This window comes from Chaetura pelagica, unplaced genomic scaffold (genome assembly GCF_000747805.2).
Source record: "Chaetura pelagica isolate M959 unplaced genomic scaffold, ChaPel_1.0 scaffold17, whole genome shotgun sequence".
NCBI lineage: Eukaryota > Metazoa > Chordata > Aves > Apodiformes > Apodidae > Chaetura > Chaetura pelagica.
Window position 1 is genome coordinate 3613874 of NW_009970726.1, and position 22682 is coordinate 3636555.

The following is a 22682-nucleotide window of genomic DNA, read 5'->3' on the forward strand; positions in this document are numbered from 1 at the left end:
TCCTGTGAGGACTACACTTTTTAAAATTTTGAGACAGTATTTTTTACCCTTTTTATGTAAAAAATTCAGGATCATCTGCTAAAACATACTGCATACTTTATTTATATTTTTCCTAGGATTAGTATTTTATGAAATAAATTAAAGCAGAAATAGGCTACAATCCAGCCTATATCTTTGATTTATCTTCCTTCTGTTTTTCCTTTGTTTCTTTATCAAATCCCATAGGAGAAATCAGAGAGTCCCATTAACAGAAGTAAATTGTAATCCACACATTTCAGTGCGTCATAATTTTTATGAAATACTTAAGTGTCAATGTATGTGTTGTACTGTATTTTATTGGCAGTTGCCTCAGTAGAAGACATTCAAGGACCTGCAAGTTATTCAGGCAGTTTCTCTAGGCACAACTCAGACTTCTTTTGCTCTAAAAAAACATGGTTTCCAATGCCTTATCAAATGTGTTGCTGTTCAACTTGGGGTGAAATTTTTGGTCAAAAAGATTGGTCAGTTTATAGCATGCTTCCCCTAATCTGTATGTTCAAGAAGCAACTCAGATTCTCACCATCATCCATTATTTGTACTGAGTTCCAACAAGACCTAATCCAGTTGCTACAGTAGTATCAATTTGATTTTTCTTATAGCAGTACTAGCTGCATCTAGTTTGCAAAGCAAGCTCCTTCCTTCAGAGCTGTGGTCTGTGCCACACTAAACACATGTAATTATATAATCACTACCTCAACAGTGGTCTCAAGTACCTCACTCTTTTCAACAGTGTGTCCAGTACACGTCAACACTGGTGAAGGTGTCAAATGCATGACAGCCATCTGGAACTATATACTTGAGGTCCAGTGGCAGATTATTTCGTTTATGTAACAAGTCTACATAGGAAATATTAACATATTTTTTCTACTGTTTCATGCCACAGTCATACAATAGACTTAGGTCAATCACTCAATAAAGGATAGCAAAATACAAAATATAATTTGTAGCTGACTCGTAAAGAGTTGCTAATTTGGTTATTACTGGAAGCTGTTTTACTTCTGAACAAAGTTTTAAACACAGAATTAAAGCACTAACATTTAAAAAACCTTTACCAAAATGTTTTGTAAGAGCTGTCTAGAAATAGGTAAACAGCACCTTATTTCCATCCCCTAAACAAATAAGGTCTCCCTAATAAAACAGACATCAGTATTCCTAAAAGCAAATAGTCATACTGGAAAATATAACTGCTGCACCTTAACAACTTCAGTCTATGTTTATGGATTGAGCAACCTGTTTTGAGCCTCCACAACACAAGCAGTTCAGAAAAGCACTGACTTCAGAAACTAACAGTAATTATCTTACTTTTCAAAAGTTTTCTACAGTGCTTGATCGCTGGAGCACTTAAAAAGCAGAAACCAACTTTCTGACACTGAATTTCCAGATTCCTGTATTCTCTATTCATAGAACTCTCTTCTTCAATGCAGACTGTTCTGAAAAATTACCAATTTCTGACCCCAGTAATTCTATTTCATAGCATTTCAGGGCATGTCTTTCCGCCTTCTATATATAGGCTGGATTCAGTCTGGCTTACATTATTGGTATAAAACAAGCCTAAGAGTTACCAGTTTAGTACCAGTTTAGCTACAAACAAAACAAAACAAAAAATCAGGTAGACCAAAGTCACTATGCTAATTCATAGCCTATAGCTGCCATGGTATAGAGCTGCTTTCTAACTTGTGTTGGAATTAGACACCTCTGGACATTCAGATAGTTACTAAGAAGTAGGAGGTACCCTGGCACTCTTATGTATGGAATAATTCTGAAAGATTTGTTCCTCAAGAGCTCAGCAATTCAAAGGGCACATAATGGGTTGATCTAGCTGCACAGCTGACTGACCAGAGCACATAAAGCTTTAGAGGATACACAGGTGTTAAGAAAAGCTTTTTAATGCCATTCAAGGAAAGATTGTTGTGAACTGATTATACCTGAAATGCCTGCTCTAGGGGGATACAAAGCTATTTTTTATAAAGTTGTCTAGGGAGCAAAGGGTGTTCTATTAATTCACTTCAACTGTGACCATTTCAAGGGATGTAGACAGTAATTTATTAAAGCTTTTACTTAGAGAAAAGAAAAATGAGGTACTAATGGGAGTGAGATACAAAGTGCCACTGAGATTTCAGTGCCAACTAACTTTTCCTCTTCCTCCTGGATCACACTCCAAAAAACCCATAAAAAACCCCCATCCCACCAGCCAGTTTCCCCATAACAGATGACTTAATTTTTCTTAATAGCAACAGAAATAAAAGGAGTGGCAAAGACAATTTAATCAGAGAAGGAAGGAGTGATAATTTTCAAAGCCAGTCATGGCTTTTTTAACAAGTGATTAGCTGAAGATCATGAGCCATTATTTCCAGACACTGTGACTACAACTGACAGTCACAAGGTTGTAGTCAACATTGTTCAAAAACTCCTCACTGTAAGCCAATCAATTTTGTTATTAAAATGTTTGTATCTGGGAGCATATCAAACCCATAATCCTTCCTACCACCACAAAAGAACTAAACATTTTAATGTCAGTAATAACTTCTGCCCCAACCCCCTCTCCTGCTTTGGAGACCCCAGGCATTCTTACCTTCACGCCATGGCCAACATCATCCAGCACCGTGTAGTCTATAGGTTTTCGAATATACCTTACAGGACGTTCCATGTTCGCTGGCGCTATAATTTTGTGAGTTCTTGATGTGTTCTTATTGGTTGTCAAAATGCCTATCTCTCTGCGAGCAACCTTTTCTTTGTGGATGTCCACAGTCTAGAATAAAAACAAGAAATACAAATTTCTTTTGGCATTTGTTGTTATCTACACGTTTAGGCTTCACTATTAGACAAAGAATCTGAACCAAGTTAATGCTGCTGGAAGGATGCCAGTTTATTGACAAAATGAGTTTCATCTACATGAACATTGTTTGAAAATTACACTGTAATGAAATGACCAATATTAGTAATAAAATTACAATTAGAAATTACTCCTCTGACATGCTAAAGACACTATGCAGATACAGTACTTGCAGATTAACCATCAGTGTTCTTATGACTGGCACTAGTAATAAATTACTACAACTCCACAGCTGGGAAACCAGGACAGACAAGCTAAGCAATTTGCTCACAGCCCCAGAAGGGGACTAAGCTTGGGAAGTCTGTGTGGTAATTTCTTTCAGCAAAACCATCAGTGCATATCAGAGTAAGAGCCTGCATATAGAAGGTCTAATTTCAGCACTAAGGCTAGTTTCAGTCATACTGTTTATAGCAGCTTTACTAAAATAATAAAACAGAGCCTTAATGATGCATGTTAAAGAATATAAAATCAGCAAAGCTCCATCATCTCATTAGAAAATACCTAAAGAGACAAAGAAAGGTAAGTCCAGCAGTCTGTGAAGGATCCAACTAAGCTTCATATAACAGACACATGCTTCTACATGCAATATAAGCACCACTTAAGCCCTAGCTTAGGGAGAACAAGTACAAATCAAGCATCAGATGCCATAGGAAGTCCCCCCTCTAGGAAGCCTATTTGAAGATTCAGGGATTTAATTTACTGGTTTAAGTACCTACTAGAACCTCAGGTTCTCATTGCAGGAGATGGTAACTGACAAAAACTACCACTGTCTGTGACTCTGAACAAAACCTATCAAGCCACAACTTTTTCCACTAAGGAAAATTAGTCTTAGTCTGTAAAGCATCAATTCCTCCTGGAGAGACTGTCATAGAAACAGTCAAAGTTCAGGAAAAGGAAAAACCTTGTCCATCAATACTTGTTTGGGTACATCTCTAGAAATGGCCTAATCTAAAATGGATATTGTGACATGCAAGGTTTTGTTTAGTGAAGCAGAGTCAAAGATGAAGCAAAAAATTAAGTTTATATTTCACTCTACTTTCATATGAGGCAAAATACAAAAAGCATCCAGGAAATGGCCATTTCTGGGAAAGCTAGAATTCCGTGTTCAGAGTTCACTAAGATATGCCTTCAATTTAACTGCTTTTTTCATTAACTGCTGCACACACTCAAATAATCTTAAATTCCCCTAAGTACAGGAAGAAATAAAATCCTCCTTAACAGCTTTGATACTTGGCATTGCATATTACAAGTAGGAACACAAGTGAGGAAGCACCTAAAAGCAGCAATATCAAGCAAGCTTGTTTTCAAAGCTTAAAGCTAAAGAACAGACCACTTATAACATTGCAAAAGGTTCTTTTGCTTTGGAAACACACAGAATCTTTTTTCTATTAAGAGTTGTGATTTTCCAGAGCAATGTAAGACATTTATTTAAGCAATTAAATGCATATGTCTGCAGTAATTTATTTCTAATAAGTTAATTAAAGATCCCAATAAAGCTTTGGAGCAAACTTTATTGTTCTAAATACTCATGCTCTGAAAAATCCCCAAAGGAGACAATCCTATATATCAAGCATTTACCACTACATCAGTATCAGATATCAGCCACTGCTCTGGCAGCCAATTTCACAGATGACAGAGCAAAGTCTTAAGAACAAGACTACACGTATTTCTTCAATGCTTCAGCTACAGCTACAACTACTACTCGTTCCTTTTCTTTTAGAAACCAAAATACATGTTAGTTCTGCCTTTTAGTTTGCCTTCAGAGAGATCCAGAAACATTATCAGAGTGCTGTGCTACATGTTCTGAGATCATCTCTCTTCCAATCTATACAACCTGAACCCTTGTGCTCAATGGTAACACCAGGTTTCAAACAATCCTACAGAACACGTTAATAATAAGCAACTCTTCAGATTTTGGAATACATGAGCACTGCATAGGTGAAAATAACTCTTTATTTAGAGTCACCTAAACAACATAACAATATAGGAGGCTAAGGACAACATCCATTTAATGCACATACTGCAATGTTTTAAAATACAGTATTTTAAAATACTACTATGCAATTGACATAAATCAATGCTTCTACTTCATTCTCACAAACAGTATCTGTTGTTACTAATAAATTCAATTTTTTTTAGTGGATGGACAAAAAAGCATCTTCATATTAGGAGTTCTCTTCACATTGATGTCAAAAGAAAAAAGAAACAAAACTCTTCACAATACAAAAAGATGCATCTTCTCCTATCAGATAGTCCAAAAAGATGGACTTTTCCTCCGTGCAATGAACCATGAAAATTCCATTAATTACTAGAGCAGAGGATAAGAAATTCCAGGAACAGAGATGCTGTACCATACATGCTTTGGAAAATTACTTAAATAATCTTGCAGTAAGTTGTTGTTAACAGAAAAAAAGCCTCAACTTAGAACAGGAAAAGAGCATATATTAACTCTATCAGACAGCTTATAAAAAATTAAATATAGAGAAGCAATTTGTGAAGTCTTTGCACAGATTTCAGTAATGTAAAGTTAGCACAGAGAGGACTACCTGTATCACTGTGCAGGGTCAGTAACTTCTGGCACATTATGTAAAACTTGAAAAATATGCACATGTGCCTGTGCAAGAGACTAATTCAAAGCAAATGAGACTGCAACTCTTAACACATCTGGCACACTGGAAAAGCAAGGCGAAAGCAGAGGCTCTCAGCAGGGTTGTCAGACATTGGAACATGCTGCCCAGGGACATGGTAGAGTCACCATCCCTGGATGTGTTCAAAAGTCGTTAAGATGTGGCGCTTGGGGATCTGGCTCAGTGCTGGGCTTGGTAGAGTAGGGTTAATGGTTGGACTTGATGATCTTACAGGTCTTTTCCAACCTAGAGTGATTCTATAACTCTGTATGCTTTGCTCAGAGCAATATGCAGCCCATCAACTACTAGACAACATCTTGTATCAAGAAAAAACTACTTTTTCTAGACCTAGAAAGACTGCATGCTATTAATTGTCATGTGATTGACTTTTGTCAAAAAATTGTTAATTTTTATTTATATCTGTTTGCTAGATGTTGATGTGGAAGTTTGTTTAGCCATAGGCAGTGTTTTTCACTTCCAAGAGAGAAAACTCAAAACACAAGCAATTTTTAGCAGGATAGCTTATCTATCCTGCCAGCCAGTTAATTCCCAAGAGAGATAAGCTACATATACCAGGTAATAGCCAAACCAGGCCATTCTCAAAGCTCTAGACTTGGCACCTGTAGCTATAAGTATCTGCTCCATTATGGTAACAAAACAGCTAAACAGTAGTTAAGTTTGTGATTATATGCACAAAACCTACTTTAAAACATCAAAGATTGAGAAGAGCAAAGCATGACAAATTGGCTTGGGTTAACACAGGCTAACAAGCATCAGAAAACAGAGCAGCTTCAGGTATGCTCGGCCTATGTTGAAACATAAGTATGTGGCACAATTTAAAATTTGGGGAACAGGGATGGGATTCTTACTCCCACACAATGCAGCAGTAGAAAGTCCAGCATTGCACTGTTTTGGAGAAGAGGAATCATAGAACCATTTAGGTTGGAAAAGACCTTTGGGATCACTGAGTCCAACCAAGATAGCTCTTCCAAAAGCAAAACATGTTTCCTTTGGGAAGCAAATTTAAAGTAAACCATCAAACATACTCCTTTGCCATTATAGCTGGGACCTAGGGACCATGTCAGCTAATCCTAGAAGCAAAGTTAAACTTGGAGATTGAAGGAGCTGTTAATGATTAGCTGACTTCACTATCTGTCTGCTTCAAATTATATGAGAAAAAAACCACAACACAAAACAGTTGATCAACAGGATGTAGAGTTAAATTTTAACTGTTTGCTTCCTCAGAAGTAGCCTCAAGGCCAAGCACAGCACCACAATGATACAGCAAGTAATTGTTCTTTTCTCTTGGTCTTTACTGCACATACTGATCTACCCATGTGCTATGGTGTGCAACTCCAGGACAAGCACTTTACCAGAAACAGACTGCAGAATATTTGACCAAGCTAATTTGAGGGTATCTAAATAATTTTATAAAGCCCACATACAAAGGGATATTAAAAAAAACCAACCAGACAAAAAAAACCAGCTTCACATGAACCTGTACTGTTTTAGAAATACAGGTCTGTCCCACTGCTACTTCCATAAAGAAGGTATATTGCATAAGACTTCTAAAATAAATGAGTTATGGTTACTTGAATAACAACAATGAAGAGATCCTGGACAATGCCAATTGTACAGGATACCTGCAAGGAAGCAAGTCTGACCTATGAAAAGGACAATAAAATCCCCAGCTTTAATGAGCTCAGCTAGACAGATAACTTCCTTCAGGGAGAGCATCATTTTATGCTGTTATTTTCTGAAGGAAATTTAAAAGAAAATATAGTATATTTAACAAGGAGAAATGTAAACCCATTAAACTGCAAGAGAAATATTCTACAGGAAAGATCAATTATGGATTCAAGGCACATCCAACACTGCTAAGCAAGCCTGGCCTCACTGGAGATGCAGAGAACAGAGCACTGGTGCAGCTGGCATTGCTCACTCTTGTTGATTGCCATACACACACTCATTTATCCCAAGGGAATTTTCTCCAAGGTATGAGGCTCTACTATTAAAACTGTCATTCCCATTTATCAGAAATAGTTTGAATACCTTAGCTGTGTCTGCACAAACTCAGTTATAGACCAAACCAGGCAGTCTGATGGGCTTCTGTCTCTTCCAAGTTCTTCAGGACAGACACCAGGTTAAGTTAACCAACATCTGAGAAACATAAAAATCCTGAAGGAAAATATCAGAAGCATTGCCCTGTTGTTAATGACTGGTGGCACCAATCCTGTCTCTAAGGTAGAAGACTGATGCAACATTTAATCATGCCCAGTTAGCCATCAGTTGTGCGAAATTCAAGTCTCTAAGTAGCTTTGAACAAGTTTTCATCTGAAGAGAGCGCAGTGGAAGCATTATACTGGCTATCTCTCACTTTCACAGTAAAAGGGGGAAAGGTCCTCCTTACCACCAACCTCCCCACCCCTCAAGAGATGAACTCATGATATTTTTAAGAGCCCCTTGGGCAGTCACCAGAATCAAGTCTGCTAAGTACTGTAAATTTATCAGTCAATCCACAGAAGAAAGCCAGTGCTAGCAACAAATAAGAGGAAAAGAAAAGCAGCAGTTTGTTTTTTTTTCAGTTCCACAAATTCTTTTAAGAATATAAGGATTTCAAGGCTTTATTGTTTCACATATACAATCCTCCACTCTAATTTTCACTTTGGCTAAAAGTCATTTGCCTGAACACCAATGTCTAACGTCATCTGAGAATCCTCAGAACACCCTGCCATGACTTCTGAAGCTGCACCATGAAAGACTGGGCTCCTGTCATCTCTGAAGCACTTAGCCATCCAAGCTTCACCTTGTGTGTTTGCTCTGTATGTGGTGCTGGCAATGTAGGAGACAACTGAAATAGCTTTAAGAGTTTTATTTCCAGAGCTGCAAATCCAGCAATGTTTTCTTGTAGGTTTACAGATGGAAGTTCCTCACACATTTCCTTCAGCATGCAGACAAGTTACAACAGTAGGACAGACTCTCCAGAAAGCTTCATTGCCTGAAGTCCTGGTAAATCCAGGCCTCTTGAGGTAAAAGGCTATAGGAGCCAGATAAGCCGTGTCTCGTAATCTGATATCTGCAAAGAGGGCTCACAATCAAGAGCTTTTACAGATTAACATAATAAACCGAGGCCATCAATACATATACAGTAACTTGCAGAGTCTATATAAAATGTTTGCCATCATCAGAGGTGGAAAGGCACTCGGCAGAACAAAAATTAATGAAAGAAATACTAAGTATTTACAGAGGTAGCACTTGTAAATGCAGATATTTTTAATACACTTGTCTACATAAACAATACACATTTTTAATATGTTTGTAAAAATACAATGCTAACAATGCATTTTATGATTATCCAACATTGGCGGAGAGCAGAAAAGAGGTGGCTGTGGTTTTTATTTTGACAGTTTATAATTGGATTTCTTCAATTATGTCTGAATGCAGACTATATGCCAGTTTGATCTAGCCCTTAATTTAATAATTTAATTTTTTTCTGTATATACACTAGCAGATTTTCTCATTTTCCTACCAATCAACATTGGCATAAAGCAGACCAGATTTCAGCAAAGGTTTGAAGATATTTTCTAGCTTGATTTAAGTATTTTTCCTGGGATATTAGGGCAGTCGGAGTTAGAAGTCAGGAAAGGAAGTATATGTTATTCAGGACAGTTTGCTTGCTCTATGGTTTTAAAATTCAGAAGCAGAGAATGTAAAACAATAAGGTACATCATCCACAGCATGCCCTGCTCCAGAATTATGTTTCTTAAGTTGTACCAAGCTCCATGCAAGGCATACTTCACTAAGATTTGATTCCTGACCAACAGAACATGTGCTTGCAAGTGTTAACATACTAATTTCTCTCCCAAAAAAAAAAGAGGGGGCGGGGGGAGGAGAAAGGCCAGGGGTGTGGAAGAGTGAAGGCCTTGATAAGCCTCATTAAAAATCAAGAAGCTGAAAACGAAGAGATAGAGAAACAGGCTTAACGCTTGCTGGCCATAGACAAAGAGCCTCATCACCCTTAGCCCTCTTGCTCTTATGAAACTGGAAGCCTTTCTTCCAAAAAGACCACCAGAATTCACTGAGAGCTGGATCCTAGACCCCAATTTCCAAAATGCAATCAGTGAAGTGGCACATACATCTATACAGCACGGAAAAAGAGAGGAAAGCAAGGTTTGTTCAGATAAAGGATTATTTATACAGATGCTTTGCAGCATACTCTATTGGCAAATCTAGTCACACATTCTGCTGGAGAAAAATTGAGCAAAAAGGGAACATGCACAAAGAGGACATGGAGTAAGGACAGACCAGAGGGGCTTAGAGCAGGTGCATGACATTCTAGGACAAGAATCAGAGCAAAGAAAGCAGCCCTCTCATCCAAGAGCCAGATCTGAGTTCATGCCTGATTTTTCTTTCCTGGTGCCAACTGGAAATGGGGGGACTGCTATGAAGGACATATATTCATCCTTCAGAACACATTAATGTAAGATGCTAAGAACATAAAATGGGACAACTGAAGGAAACCAGTAAGTGTCACCTATGAAATGGCAGAATTAGGCTCTATAAATGAGGAGCACTTATGGAGAGATCATCACACCCTCCCCCCCTGCCCCTCACTGAGAGGAAAATTATGTCAACAGAGAGCATAAGGAGGGGAAGTCTATACAAGTATCTTTGGGAATAGGGAGAGATGTGGGAAGGAAGACTGGCAGATGGCAACTGAAGACAAAGTTTAAATCCTACAGAGGAAAATATTTTAGCAGCTCTACAGAGGTCCTCATTGTGGAAAGAAAACAGTTAAGACAACAGTCCTCTCTCCTCCCCATTGCATTGGTGAAATGCCAGAAGTACTTTGCAAAAGTTCACATAAGCATGAGGAAAATGGAACTTCAAACATCTGGAGTATGGAGGTCAGACAGTGCTGCAGAAGCAGCTGGCCCTGCACGCAAGAGGCAGCTGTCTGCCAGGACACCAGTCAAGTGAAGGCAAGAGGTGGGATGTGCCTGTGGCCAAGAGAAAGAGCCTGGAAAACAGCAGATTGAAGCTCTCTATTCCTGGCTTCATCCAACTTCCTGTGCTACATTCCAGCAAGTCGCTTCTTCTTAGGCCAGCTTCTGGAAGCTGCCCACCTGCAGCAGCCTTGAGAAGAGACACAGAGGGTAGGTGGGCACACAGGTACAGGCAATGCTGCCATAGTTGTCTGCTCTGAGCACAGTGAAACAGAGCAACAAAGATACCCAAGATTTCTCCATAAAACAGCTTCTACCCAGATTTCTAATTGCTAGTGAAAATGCAGAAGTGAATTACAGATCATACTTCCTGTGCTTTGGCAAACCCTACTGTTGACTTTAGCCATTAGAGCAAATGAAATGTACATACAGTTCATTAAGAAGTGAGCCATGAGCATTACTCATTAAAAAAAAAAAAAGCAAGCCCTCCAGTGACCTCTGGTACACAGGGAATAGAACACGAATTGCTGCATTCTTTTTTTTTTTTAGTCTTTCAAATTCAACAGCTAGTTAAATTCATGAACAGGTCACTAATGTAGATTTCTGCAGAAGACACAGAGAAAGGGGAGATGGGGAGATTATTTGTCATTATCTTCTATTTGCATCCTAAAGTCTGGTTTTTCAGTGTCAAAAGCTAGGAGTGAGGGAGAGAGAAGTAGCTCCCATGGTGTTAATCCCTGTTCCCTGTGTCCATGATCACTCTAGAATGCCCCTTCTAATACCTGCTGGTGATTCCGCTGTGGCTGAACTCCACACACCACCCCTTCACAACGACTGTACCACAGGAAGTACATACCCAGCTCTGCATCAGATCAAAACCACAGTGCAAAGCAAGTTAACGATTGCTAAGCAACCACTTGAATTTCATGCTGTATGACAAACACCTTTCTGAAGGACAGTTCCCTTACTCAGTCCTCCCTCTGCGCCAAGACTTTTCTAGTGAGCTACAGATATACTGCACAGTGAACTGAACAGACATTTCAATTATTAACTAACATCAGTTGCACTGCTAATAGAAGCTTCCAAGAGGAAAAGCTATCTAAATGGAACCAAAGACTTATATTTGGATGCAAGCCAGAAATGAAAAAAAAAAATCTGCTGATTAAAACCAGTATTTAAAATAGAAGAGACTTCAAAAGAAAAGTGTTCCAGCTGTACAATCCTACTGGTGGGTTGTGACAGAAGAACAGTTGGAATGTGCAGTCATAACATGTTATATCTGTATTCAGTCTTAAAAAGCACAAAAAGCAGATAAATGCTTTGGATAATGTAAAGTCAAAATCCCAACTGTGAGTGTATTTCAGTACCTGAAATTAAATTTTAGTAATTTCAAGGGTTTTTTTGCTGAGTATTCCTCAAGATACACATGCAGGAGTAAGCTCATTAAAAAATAATTTTAAAAAAAGAAGAAGGAAAAATATTCTTATGCATGTTCTCGACATGAGAGTTTCAACATTATAAAGTGGCCAAGTAAGTCCCTCTTCTATTTGCTGGAAGCAATGCACTTGCCTAGGATTAAACAAAACATAGAAATCTAAATATAAACTTGACTGAAGGAAAGCGCAAGGACAGAAAAGAAAAATTAAAAGGCTTCTTCAGTAGTTTGGACTCACCAAAGAAATACCATGAGAGTAGAACAAAATTGTATGTCAAATGCAAAGCATTTTGTGTGCCAGAAAAAGGAGCTTCATAGAAGATGAACACGTGCAATTGAAAAAAGCACTGCAGGTGGCTGAAAAGGAAACCATCTAAAAAAAGCCTATAAAAAAATAAACTCCACAGAACAAGTTTGAACTTTCTGAAAGTTTGTTTGAGGTAAGGAACTGATAGAGCTAGAATAATGACAAGCCAGAATGCCCATCCCTGAAGAAAAAAAAACAAAAACAAAACACCAAAAAATCAAACCAAAACAAAAAAACCCAAACAAACAAAAACTGCAAAGTCAAAATGGGCCTTTGCTTTAATTATCACCTATAATAGCAAAAAATAAAAATAAAAATAAAAAAATTCAATGACAAAGGTTATGTTACATGATTGAGATAGCAGACTTACTGCTCAAAACAATCATTATGCTACAGAACTCCCACATAAAACCCATTCTGATTTGTCACAGGTATTTACTTGAAAGTTTTCCAAACTAATTTTTAGGCCCATACACAAGTATTCCTTTATTCTTAAAGAATAAAACGAACAAACAAAATAACAAACAACCAAAAATAAACAAAAAAAATCAAGCAAAGACCACATACACACACACACAAAAATTCCTCTCCTAACTGCCCCCAAACCTTTCCCACGTGAATTCAGGACCTAGGAGGTGTCTAAGATTGGTAGTCCTGGGACAGATTGCTTCCCTCAGATATAAAACAGGGACAGTACATGTGGAAGCAACATTGAGTATCCTTTAGCCACCCATCAACATAATTTTTTTACAAATCATTGAAGGGCCAACATTATTCCTACACCTCTTTGATCTTATCTCATTTGATGGCAGCGATATAAGCCAGTGGGAAATGTGCTGGTTTTCAGTCAGGTCAGCACTGCACCAAGTGTAACTCATAAGTACTTTAATTAAACTGCCATCAAATGGCTAACGGCTGTATTAATCTACATCACCAACCCTCTTGGCTTAGTGTCACAAAGACAGTAAATCACACAGGAAATTTATCTCTTCTTTTGTTTCCTAAATGTTCAAAGGTTCAAGACCACATTTTCTCCAGAAGAGAACTATTAAAAGTTTTGGATTCTTTTTCAAAAGATTTTGTAGAAAGCAAGTCGCTATAGCAAGCAACTTAGTTGCAACATGATGAAGTGCTACTCCAGTGGTGGGATAACCAACGATGGCCAGTTTTTTCTTCTTGTCCCATTGCTGGTGGGTCTTATCAATAAGATGGCAGCAAATCTTAGCCACTATAGATCCAACTTAGATTTTCAGTATACTTACTCCACTCTGCAATTAACTTGCTACTCACACTGCCTTCACCATAGTACTGCAGGAAAAAGCTTTTCCATGCCACTTTGACATTAAAACAACTAGAATCTGACAGGCTCTTCACTTGTTTTGAAAGACAAATCTAGAGTTAGACAGATCAACTCTGCCTCAGTCTCCCCTTTCTCAAACCCCCATCAGGAACCAGCTATCCCTTCTGAAAGTACATCAAGAGAGGACAAGCTTAAAAGCATCACAAACTTAACTCAGCTTGAACTTCTGAAATCCCAGTCTCCACAGAATTGCACACGAAAGCCTATCAAGATATTCTAGCAAAAAAGAAGAAAAATGAAAAAAAAAGAAATCACTCATGTTTCTTAAGACTGTGTGTATTTTGGACCAAGTCATGCAAACTTCTTGTTAATTGGGATATATTAAGTACAAGCAGAAGACAGACAACCAAATCACAAGCATGTATGACATTTACCAGTTTAACAGGGTGGGGAAGAAGACACAAGGCAGAGAGAGATTTTCTAAGGCTGCTCTGCTTCTCCATTGCCATTTATTTCCACACACAACTAGAAGAGGAAGTTGCACATTGTTTCTGTAAATGGATTTCCCTTAGCCTCCTACTCTTGGCCATGACTGATATGAAATGCTGCAATTGAATCTGCTGGAAATATCACACATGGCCTCCAGACCAATCAGCACATACTGAACCACAACCTTTCCCAGCCAATATATTCCCAGACTAAAGAAAAGCAGCAGAGGACCCTGTGCAAGTACAGCTGAACTGCAGCCTGATGGCAGGTTAAAAGCCAGTGTGAGTCTTGAAGAGAAGTGTTGTGAGCAGTAAGAGAGGAGGACATTACTACATCCCTGATGTTGAATGCATTATCCTGCTACTGTTACAGCAAATTCATTAGACAGACTGATCACATGTTCAGAAATTACACATTTCCACTATGCAGTTATTATCATAATGATTAAACCTGATTGCAAACACTTGGGGAGGAGTGTCTGCCACTGGGGATGACACATAGAAAGAAGTCTGTAGAAAGAAGCAGCCAGAACTCTGTAGCATTCAAGATCTTGTCTCTAGAATAACTGTTTGAGGTAAGGGAGAGGCAGAGAACAATACACTGCCTGGCACAAGAAAAATGCAGCAAAAAAGAGACTGACCATGTCTTAATCTCACTTTAGGCAAAAGTTAGATATACACTACTCAAATATTGACCAGTGGAGTGTTTAAAGCTAACTGAGGAAGGTACACTAGTGTCCTGGTAAAGGTGCTCCAAACACTGTGGTGGGTTACATGCCTCTGAACCACACTGCAACATTTCAAGAGATGGCCTTACAGCTCTGCAGTAACAAGCACCACAGACTCACTTGGTCACACCTGGCTGCTGACCTGTGTGATACTGAGCATCTAACATGCTCAAGAGTTACTGAACTTACACAAGAAACTTAACTGTGTGGGAAACTGGCTGGGATCAATACATGACTGCAGTTACCTTAATCAGGGAGGGAGGTGTTGGTGAGGAGTAAAATATTTCCTTAAGAGATAAATGGGTACATCAGGACTGTAAAGGACTATACAAAGACAGCTGCACAAACTTCTGTGCCCTGCCTCCTCCCCCCTGCTTTGGTGAGGCCTAGTTTTTCTAAGGGAGGTCAATGTACTTTTTGGATTTAAGTTGTGTATATCCATCCAACCATACAGACAGTGTTTACTCACAGAAGTATATAGTTAACGTAAACAACAACTCTGCATTTGTTTTAAGAACCACCACCTTGACAAAACCTAGGCACATGGGCAGAAGGGGTAAAGTACACAGGAAAAGTATCTATCTTCATTCAAATAAGAACTGCAGACTGTTTAAATCTGTTCTTCCAGGATGTTTGCTTAGATGACATAATTGTTTGCAGAACCTCTGCTTTCTAAAAATGCCTTTCAAATTCACACCATGTTTCTTTTTTGTGTTTCTGCTGATTAGATGATGCTTTTAAACAATATAAAACCAGGTGACCTGCCATTATTCAGTAATGACCAGTCAATAAATTTTATTTCAGACATATCACATGGAAAACAGTCTTCAGAACGTTTTTCAAGTAATTTCCAAAAGGATAAATGTGTTAGATACATTTATTTCAAGTCATTTAACCAGCTGTAACGGAAAGCATCTCTGAAGAGTTTCTGCATTGACTGAAGGACTATATATTTAATGCAGCTCAGGGAAACAGTTTCATAAAGATGTTGAGTTGAAAGTAAGATGCAAGTAACTTGAAGTTGTGATCTCATCAAGCTCCTTTTGTGCCCAGGTCTGGAGGTCTAGAAGTAAGCAGCAAATTAACTGGGATTGAAGCTTGTTATTTCTCTCTGCCAAGCAAAAGTCACACTGCAGTATAGAAGGAATGCTTAAAGCAGCAAAATCCCAAGTGATTTAACTTGAATTTCTCTCAGTGAGAGCTTATGGAGACCATCCCCCATTTCCTGAAGTTTCATTATTTGTTAACGTGCCACAGCCCATACTAAGAAAAGGGAAAGCCATGTTATTTTAACCAAAATATCATGAACGCTCCCAGTTCTCTCCTTTCTGTTTTAGCATCCAGATGCAAGAGTAGCACCAAACACACACAGTGGCAGCAGTAAGACACTAACTGAGAAAGTCTGATTTGTTTCAGGCCGCTTGACTGGACTTATCTCTTTACCTTCATGATCCATAATTAACATAAAAATAGCACAGTTCTGGTATGACTTACAGCTTGCACCTTCCAAATGGAAATTGTCCTCAGTTACTTCAGTATCTCACTTGTCAAAAAGTGTCCTGAGCTGGAGAACTCAATAATATTTCTACTGCTCATCCACTCTCAAATGCTATGTTTAATCTTCCAAGACACACATGCAGATCAACTGCATAATCTCAAGCTAACTTTATTTTTTAGAAAACGTCCAGGTTTAAATAGTACTTGAACTTCTTCTAAATAAGAGTAACAAACAATTTGCTAGTCTACATGAGCTGGCATTTTATCAGCTTACCATACACTAACTATTGGCTATTAGAGTGCAAAATTACGTACACTGTTGAAAAACTTGAGTAACACCTTTTCCAGCCTAGTTTAGGAGACAAGTCTTTTCCACAGCACAATTCATCCCTTAGTCCTTTACTACATGTGGCCATTGCTGCATCTTGCCCAATACTTAACAACACATGTAAGAAAATCCTATAAATGGACATAGAAGGATCAGCTTCCTAAAGATGACGTTTATCCCCTTTCCAGTCAGATAAAAGGTTGATTTGTGGTTTGAAGGCTTATCCTGCAACCTTATACTGTTTAGTCTGAACAGTTTAAAAAAAAATAACTTAAAAAGAAGAAAAAATAATCCCACAAGACACTGAGTTCAACAAGAAATCAGAATTTCCTATGATCAAACCAAGCTCTTCAGTCATTATTCAATATTTCCTTGTTCTTATATTTTCAAAAGATGGCCCACCAGACCTTCCCTGAAGCTGTGGTATGTTTTATTATTTCCGTCATGACCTCTCTTAACTCTAAGGTTCCCATCCTACTTGTTCTCACTTTGTACAGAAACCTGATAGCTTTTAATCACAGCCTTGTTGCTCCTGGTTTTGCCACATACAGGAATCTGAGACAGCATGACAAGATCAGGTTGACATTACTTTTCTCTTGCACGCAAAGAACTGAGAAGCCAATTAGAGAAACAGCAAACTATGCTTCAATCCCCAAGTGACACTGCACTGAATTGTGTTGATGGATCCATAGTAAATAACCATCCAAGGATAACCCATGAGGGCAAAAAGCAAGTGCTTTTAGGCATGAACAGGTGAAGCTACAAATCCACTGCTTATTAGTATTCATACCATGGTACACTGAGGAAAAAGTCATATCTTGTTTGCCTCCTCTTTGATAATTTGCTAAACAGCTATAAGAACTGTGATCCCACATTCACGTACTACTTATATTTTTGTGCCCATAAGATATAATTAGGCACAATATTACAGAAAATTATTTAATAATGTAACTCATTTGCTGGAACCAGGAACGAACATTCAGAGGAAAATTACAGTCTTAGTAATCTATTTTTTAAAATCAAGGAAGGCATACATACTTATGGCTATTACTTCAACATGCACAGCCATCATTCCAAACGGGAATGACTGAAAAAGCAAATCCTGTCCTCCACTAGTTGTCACTCATATTATGCTAATTCAAAACATACAACAATTTTTCTCAAAAAGTAAAAAACTTACATACAGTACACCTTCTAACCAAACAAATCTACAGTTTTATTTCCACTACCACCATGATGTCTTTTCTGCCATGGCACTAGCAGCAGGGTCAGTCAAGAATCAACAATATTCTCTAGAGGAATAAGTAGTTCTGAAAAAATAACATTCCTGGTAGCTTGTTTCTATTTCAGTGTTTAGCCATAAATTGTATCAATTAATAGAATTTCACACACATCTTTTTTCTATTTCAGTAAAAGGAAACTTTTCACTTTGTGCTCTGTGACTGTCCCAGTGATGCACAGGTCATACTGTCCCAGGTGATGTTTGGGAAGGGATACACACCAGGACACAGCAGCCACAAGCATTCAATAAGATCAACAGTTGGATGAATTCCCTTCACACACATTTTTTTCAAAGTTACAATAAAACAACAGAGGTTATCAGCAGTTTTTCTTTTGGGGTCAGTCTCGTTCAGTACCTTTATCAATGACTGAGATGAGAGGATTGAGTGCTTCCTCAGTAAGTTTACAGACAATACCAAACTGGGCAGGAGTGTTGATCTGCTCAAGTGTAGGAAGTCTCTGCAGTGGGACCTGCAGAGACAGGCTGGATCAATGGGCCGAGGTCAATTGTACAAAGTTCAGTAAGGCCACGTGCTGTGTCCTGCATTTTATGCACAACCCCAGGCACTGATACAGGTTTGGGGAAGAGTGGTTGGGAAAGCCACCCAGTGGAAAAGGACCTGAGGGTGCTAGTTGGCAGCCATCTAACATGAGCCAGCAGTGTGTGTCGAGGTGGCCAAGAACGCCAACAGTATCTTGGCCTGCATAAGGAATATTGTGGCCAGCAGGAGTAGGGAAGTGATCGTGTCCCTGTACTCGGTACTGGTGAGGCAACACCTCAAGTACCATGTTCAGTTCTGGGCCCCCTTACTATAAGGTCATTGAGGTGCTGGAGCATGTCCAGAGGAGAGCTACCAAGCTGGTGAAGGGTCTAGACAACAAGTCATACAAGGACTGGATGAGGGAATTGGAGTTGTTTAGTCTGAAGAAAAGTAAGCTGAGGGGAGACCTCATTGCCCTCTACAACTACCTGAAAGGAGGTTGTTGGCCTCTTCTCCCAAGTGAATAACAATAGGACTAGAGGAAATGGCTGAAGTTGCATCAGAGGAGATTTAGACTAGATATTAAGAAGAATTTCTTTACTGAAACATTGGATAGGCACTGGAACAGCCTGTCCAGGGAGGTGGTTGAGTTACCATCCCTGGATGCATTAAAAAACCCTTGCAGACATGGCACTTCAGGACATGCTCTCTAGTGGGCATGGTGTTTTTTTCTGGGTGGATAGTTGGACTCCTTGATCTTAGAGGTCTTTTCCAACATGACAATTCTATGATTCTGTAAAGCTGGGACAAATAATTCATATGCCTCTCATGAACTAATAGAATATATATATATGCATATATATAATCTGAAAAGCAGCTTTTACAAGACACACATAATAGATACCAATGGGCTTAATAGGCTGCTGGTAGTGAGAACAAAGTCAAACCAGCAGCAGCACAAAGAGTGGTAGAATGTTACTGCTGGCTTGTAAAACATGTGTGATTCATTACATCTGCAGGTCAACATTAACTAAAGCAATTCGTGCCCCAAAATTAAAACAGCCAGCAGAAAACACTACGATGTTCCCTTCTGAACAGCACAAGAAGTCCAGGCACAAGCACCCAGCAGCATGTGTTCACGTGTTTGAGTGGCGAATTATGAAGGGTAGCTTCAGTGATGCAGTACCACTGAGACTCATCTGCTCCACAATAATCTTACCGTACTTGCTTGTCCCCTCCTTTTCCCCAAATACAGTCAGCTCAAGCATAACACTACATAACACTACCCAGCTACCATGAAAACCAGCAGTCGAAATAGCTGCATTGGATGGTGCAGATACAGTGGTCAATTTAAAGCTCTGATGGCTGGTATTAGACACATTTAAACTTTATAACCATCACCACATACAATGCATTTCCTTTTTGGTTTGCCCTTATCCCACTAAAACATTGACAGAATGAAGAAAACTCTAATTCAATGTAAAAAAGAAGATATTCACATGTGTGGACTGTTGGTTTACCAAGACTTGAAATAGAAGAAAAATCAGTTTCAGGCAACAATCTAATCAGATGCATCTGAAGGAAAAAAAAAGACTCCTTGAAAAGACCAATATGAGACTTTACAGCAGGTTAGTGACACATTTCATGCATGCAGTATACCTTCCAGATAAGAGAGATTTTCATTAAAAAATTGTACAAACACCTTTTACTCCTTTTCTACACAAAAAAAGACCTTTCAGAGTAATGTTCCAGTCCTGGGATTTTTTGCTTTGACTTCAGAAAACAAGGAGCTGCATCAGGCCTCTTAATTTTGTATTTCATGAGGTATCTAGAGCTTACAGCCAAATATTCTCTCAGAAGAAAGGAGGTTTTAGTGGTCTATAACACATTGAAAACTATGCTTTCAAACTATCCTTTGACCAGACTTTGGAACAAGAATCAGCATGTGAAGGAATCCACTACACTCAATGGCTATTAAATTTCACAGCTTTCCCTATTCCCCAAAAAAAACACTGAAACCCTGCACTCACAAAAGAAAAAAAAAAAAAAAAAAAAGAGTGTGAATAAAGAAAGGCAGGAAACAAAAGTTTCTGGCTCAGTTCCTTGTTCTCCACCAAAGCAATGGCCCTTCCTCGTCACAGAAAGGCTGGCAGTGTGATTGCTCCTTCATAAGTATCATAGGGGTTTGCTTGTTTTGTTTGGAAATTTTTGTCAGTGCTGGTGGTGGTGATGTGTTGAGTTGGTTTTTTTTTACTGCACCAGCTGAACTGTATAGACATTAAAGACAAGTCCTATGTGTATTCATTTGCAGTCAAGAAGGGAATTTCTCAACAGAACAGCTGACAAGGCAACCCTTACACATTATCCCACATTCTGAGCAATTTCCACGTATCATGTAGAAGCTGATATGCACAAAGTTAATAGCAATTTTCATAAGCAGACAGATAACCAGAGCAAGCACTGAACAACTTCTTGAAGCCTTGGCCTCTATCACAGTACACAGTATCACAGAGTACAGGAAGAACAGGATGTGAAGCAAAGGCCTCAGAGATAACAGTTACCACCTTATTAGGAGAGGGAATATCACCCAAGGCAAAGTTAATCTAAACAAAAGATGCAAGTTTCTTCACCATATTTGAAATATTTGTGTCTGCTGACACGCAAGGGTAGTCCAAGAGAATAAGAGAGAAGACATTGTCTTTCTAATGTATACACTAGATGACTCTCTAGCTCCTGCAGAAACATTTAGTCTCTTCACACACTTCTGGACGTGCAGAAAGGAAAGTCTGTGTGTAAGTGGAGCTTAAGGATTTGTAGACATGAAGTAGCAGTTTCTCCCCTGACTTCATAATTGTGTCCCACCTCACCATTTGGTTCCTATAGCTTATGATGTGCCCTGTAAGGATACAAAGCCAGCTTCTAGAATATATCCAGCTGCTGTAGTGTAACACTGAGAGGAGTCACTCCAAATGGTAACCTGTTCCAGTGCTGCAGTAGCCTTCAAAATAAAAAGGATTTTCCCAACTGTGTGTACTAACCAGCCAAGCTTCAACTTGTGGCTAACTGTTCAACATTACATTGTCACTACCAACAGAAAGACTAACTGCAAAGATGACAGAGCCAGAGTGAAGTATTTTTAGGCTATTGTTATGTCAGTGCTTTGCTTCCACTTTGTCAGACTACACAAGCACAAATTCTTCAGCCTCTCCTTGTAGGCTCCATACTCCATGCCACTGACCATCTCAGCAACTAGCTCTGCTGGACTATCTCCAGTTTCTCTAAATTGCTCTTGAAAAAGGCAGCAGTGACCAAAAAAAAAAAAAGGGACACAGTGCTCCAGGTGAAGCCTCATCATTGCAGAGCAGATGATAATCACCACCCTTCATCTACCAGCCACACTCCTCTCAATGCAGCTCTGCCACCCTCTTTCGCTTACTCAGATGGCCTTGTGCTGTTGGCACATGCTCAGCACAGCATCTACCAGCACACCAGGTCCTTTTCAGCAGCATAGCTATATACAGTCACCTCCTAGAACATACAAATACATGGGGTTATTTCACTTCAGGTGCAGGTCCTTGCACCCTGCCCAAGGTTTTTGCTGGCTCAATCCTCAAGTTTCTCAAGGTATCTCTGCACTGAAGCTCTCCCATTCAGCATACGAACTACCTTTCCTAACTTACTTATCTCCAAATTTGTTGAGGATATGCTTTATGTCCTGAGTGGTCTCAAAATAATATTTTGAAGTGTGTGGACTCCAGTATTGACCCTGCTTGTTAGCAGCAGTGAACAAGTTGCTAATTCTGGCTAATTTTCTTTGTTATTAACAGTCCTTTTGTCCAGCTCCTATTCTTCATGTCAGAGAACAAGATAAGGGTTGTAAGCATCCTCTTCTTTTTAAAGAGGCAACTTCAGTGCAAAAGTACCTGTCCTCTGGAAGCATAAGAGGATCTGAAGAAGCCTTTTGCTCCCATCCATGAGTACATTAAAGTACTTTACATAATCACTTGTTCCTAGGCATGACCACCCACATTCATCAGCAGATGATTTGTCACATTTTCTACCCTCTATTTCTTGGCTTTCAAACATAAATGTGAACCGTGTTGTCATCATATACTACAATCCACGAATGCAGTATCACATTAATCCAAAGGGACAGACAGACATATCCAAGAGAAAGGTCCTTCCCACAAACTCTTTATGTTTGAGTCCCCACTGTACATTAACTGCTTATTGCCTCTTCAAACAACAGAGACCTAGGCACCTAGCAGCTCTTGTGCTCCTTTTCCCTGGCATCAAACATCAGTTACTGTGTTCTCAACTTGTTCAACTACTTAGGAGCTCACTCCTTCAGCCCCAGAAAAGGTTCAACAGAGCTCCTCTGAAACGTAATC

General features: G+C 39.0%; 1 protein-coding gene across 3 annotated transcripts in view; it reads right to left on the reverse strand.

Annotated features, from left to right (window-relative positions):
* Window positions 1-22682, reverse strand: part of ABI1 (abl-interactor 1) — a 54525-nt gene that overhangs the window by 27023 nt on the left and 4820 nt on the right. For all 3 annotated transcript variants that reach the window (XM_010006964.1, XM_010006963.1, XM_010006962.1), the window contains exon 2: window positions 2612-2788. In XM_010006964.1, the coding sequence (XP_010005266.1) occupies window positions 2612-2788 (177 nt within the window). The remainder of the gene's footprint in view (window positions 1-2611; window positions 2789-22682) is intronic.